The following is a 3,372-nucleotide window of genomic DNA, read 5'->3' on the forward strand; positions in this document are numbered from 1 at the left end:
GCAGCAGCAGCAGCAGCAGCAGCAGCGGCAGCAGCGGGCCTTCGTGTTGGGTAGCACTTGCATTTGGCTGCTGCTTTTGCAAAGCAACTTCAAATACTTTATTTTCGCGGCTAGCTAACGCGGTGGCTAGTTAGCTGCCTTTTTAGCTATATAGGAGCTAGCTAGCTAGCTAGCTAGCTGGCTAAAATCTGGGGGCTGACCTGGGCCTGCTCGAGGAGCGCCTTCCTATCATGCTGCTGCATCAGGTGCAGCTGCTCCTGCTGCTCCTGCTGCTGCTCCTGCTGCTGCTGCTGCGCTGCAGCAGCAGCAGCAGCAGTTTCCACAGAAACCTTAAGCGAATGTTCCCCAGCATCCAGCAGCAGCTTCAAAGCATTTTGGGGGCCCCGCTGCTCCCCCAGCCAAAGGCCTTCCGCCACTTCTATTCCCACGCTGAAACGCATGCATGCAAAGCCCCAAACGCCTTGCATGCATGCACGCATGCATGCATGCGTGCGTGCATGCGTGCGTGCATGCGTGCGTGCATGCATGCATGCGTGCATGCGTGCGTGCATGCATGCGTGCATGCGTGCGTGCATGCAAATGTCCAAGTGTCCTGGACGCATGCATGCATGGATGCATGCATGCATGGATGCATGCATGCATGGATGCATGCATGCATGAATGAATGCGCTCGTGCATGCAGAGCCCCAAATGAAAGAAAACAGCAAAGGAATGCAGGAGCCTTCTTGCAGATTCTGGTGCTGCTAGCTGGAGGCGGAATGGATGGCTAGCTGGCGAGTAGTTAGCTAGCCAACCGGCTAGCCAGCTAGCTAGTAAGCTAGCTAGCGAGCTAGCTAAACAGCTAATTAACTAATAGGCCAGCCAGCCACCCAGCTGGCTAGCTAGCTAGCCACCATCCTAGCTAGCTAGCCAAGCAGCTGGCTAGCTAGCCAGCTAGCTAGCTAGCTGGCTAGCTTGTGAACGGCCTTTGATTATTTTACTTGACTCCTTTTGGATTTAAAAAATGGATTAAAATGTGGAAATGAATCTAAATTTGACTTGAAAATAAAATAAAATGAATTAAAATTAAAATGCATTAAAATTAAAATGAATTTAATTTAAAACTCACCGAACGAAATCCACAACAAAGTTGGACCCGACCTCCGCATACACCACAGAGGGGGAGGAGAGGTGCAGCGGCAGCGACAGCAGCTCGCCCTGCATGCAGCAAAAGAAAAAGATATAAAAATGCAAAAAAATGTTTTAATTAATTTAAGTGAATTCCATTTGATTAATTCTTGCTTTCCGCCATCTTCGGGTGTACAGACAGCCGAAAAAAGCGCGAAAAACCACCCAAAATACCCCAAACCCGACCCCAGACCCTAAACCCTAAACCCTAAACCCTAAACCCTAATTACCGTCTCCTTAATGGCCCCAAACTCCACTCCAAACACAAGTTGTTCGCTCTCAAACTCTTCAGGAATTGGAGATGGCAAAGAGACAACTGGCAACGTTGCGCTGCATGCGGGGGCCCCCCTGGGGGCCCCCAGGGGGCCCCCCAGGGAGCCGCCGGGGGCCCCCCCATAGGGGGCCCCCCGGGGGCCCCTCAGGGAATCCCTAAGGGCGTCGATGGACATGATAGCTGAATTGCATGCGCATGCAAGGAATGCATGCATTGGATTTGGGGGCTTCTGCAGGTTTTGGAGCTTTTCCCGAATAAAAAGGGTTTAGGGTTTAGGGTTTAGGGTTTAGGGTTTGGGGTTTAGGGTTTAGGGTTTGGGGCCCCGCACCTATTGTGGTCAAGAACGGCTCAGAACCCTCGAAGGCCAGGCTGTAGGCGCCTGGCTGCAGCAGCGCGAAGAGGTTGTTATTTGCTGCCTCAGCAACAGGCACCAGCTCCTTCCCGCTGCTGCTGCTGCTGCTGCTGCTGCTGCTGCTGCTGCTGCTGCTGCTGGGGAAGATCTGAATTTTCAGCTGCCCGTCAGAGGCCAAGGCGGGTTCTGCTGCAACCCGAAGGACAGTGGGTTTGCTGACGTGCAGACTGGACCTCACCACTGCCTGCTGCTGCTGCTGCTGCTGCTGCTGCTGCTGCTGCTGCAGCTGGTGGTCGGGGTCCTTGTGGAAGCCAAAGACAGAAGTCGCGTAGATCGGCACGTCAGGGTTCGCCAGCCACCCCCTGCAGCCCCACAGCGCCGCATGCAGCCCCAAAACGCATGCATGCATGCATGCATGCATGCATGCATGCATGCATGCAAGAGTGCCAGCAGCAGCGTTGGGGCTTGTATGCATGCACGCATGCATGCATTCCAGGCCCCAAGTCTTAGAAGTCCCGAACACTCCGCGACCACCACCGCATGCGTCAGCCCCAAAACCCCACACCCACGCATGCATGCATGCATTCACGCACACACGCATGCGTGCATGCGTGCATGCATGCATGCGTGCATGCATGCATGCATGCGTTTTGGGGCTTGTGGCGCACCTGGAGTTGAAAGAACGCGGCAAAGGCTCGACAGGCAAAAGGTCTGGGACTTCGAGGAGTTCCGCTCGGACGGCGTTGAGGAGTGCGGAGTTGTTTTCCCCCAGCTGCGCCAAACCCTAAACCCTAAACCCTAAACCCTAAACCCTAAACCCTAAACCCTAATTCTGAACGCTTGGAGGAAACTCGCGAAGGGAAATTGCCACCCACTTCCGCGTTTATCGTCGCGTGCGCACACAGCTGCTCCGTCTCTGGCTGAGCCTGCAGCAAACCCCAAACCCTAAACCCTAAACGCAAAACCCTAAACCCTAAACCCTAAATCCTACAGGCCCTGAGCTCAAAACTTGCTCTGCCGCTACAAGCCCCAAACCCAGTTCTCCCCGTGCCCTAAAAGACCCAAACCCTAAACCCTAAACCCCAAACCCCAAACCCTAAGCCCTAAACCCTAAACCCTAATCGAACCTGGTCATAAATAACAAACTTCAAAATGTAGTCTCCCCCAGGGAGGTCTCGAGAGAGCAGCAAAATTCGGTTTTCGGTATATTCAGAAACAGCGCTGAAAAGAAAAAAGAAAAATAAATTAATTTTAAAATCAAACTAAATTAACTCAATTAAATTAATTAAATTAATTAATAAATAAAATAAATCTAATTAACTAATTAATTAATTAATTTAATTAATTTAATTAATTTAATTAAATTTAATTAAATTACACTGGAGCTTTTCGAAGTCCTTCTTCTTCTCTTCGGTGCAGCTCCAGACGCAGCGGCAGCCACGCCGGCTGTAGAGACACCTCAACTCTCAAGCTGCAGCAGCAGCAGCAGCAGCAGCGGTTGTAGTCGCAGGAGTTTAAAAGGAGGCCGAAAAGGATTCAAAAGTTTAAAAAACGCGAAAAATGGTTTAAAACCGCCAAA

General features: G+C 51.5%; 1 protein-coding gene across 1 annotated transcript; it reads right to left on the reverse strand.

The window, feature by feature from the left end:
* Positions 1-173: 173 nt before the first annotated feature.
* On the reverse strand, positions 174-3,014 carry ETH_00032870 (uncharacterized protein; the record flags this gene model as incomplete). The annotated part of the gene is made up of 6 exons (XM_013378909.1): positions 174-429; positions 1,109-1,197; positions 1,398-1,621; positions 1,770-2,155; positions 2,462-2,565; positions 2,921-3,014. Coding segments are annotated over 6 exons (1,153 nt in total), but the record flags the coding sequence as incomplete, so codon positions are not given.
* Between the last annotated feature and the right edge of the window lie 358 nt (positions 3,015-3,372).

This window comes from Eimeria tenella, genomic scaffold (assembly GCF_000499545.2).
Source record: "Eimeria tenella Houghton genomic scaffold, Eth_scaff1156, whole genome shotgun sequence".
NCBI classification, from domain to species: domain Eukaryota; phylum Apicomplexa; class Conoidasida; order Eucoccidiorida; family Eimeriidae; genus Eimeria; species Eimeria tenella.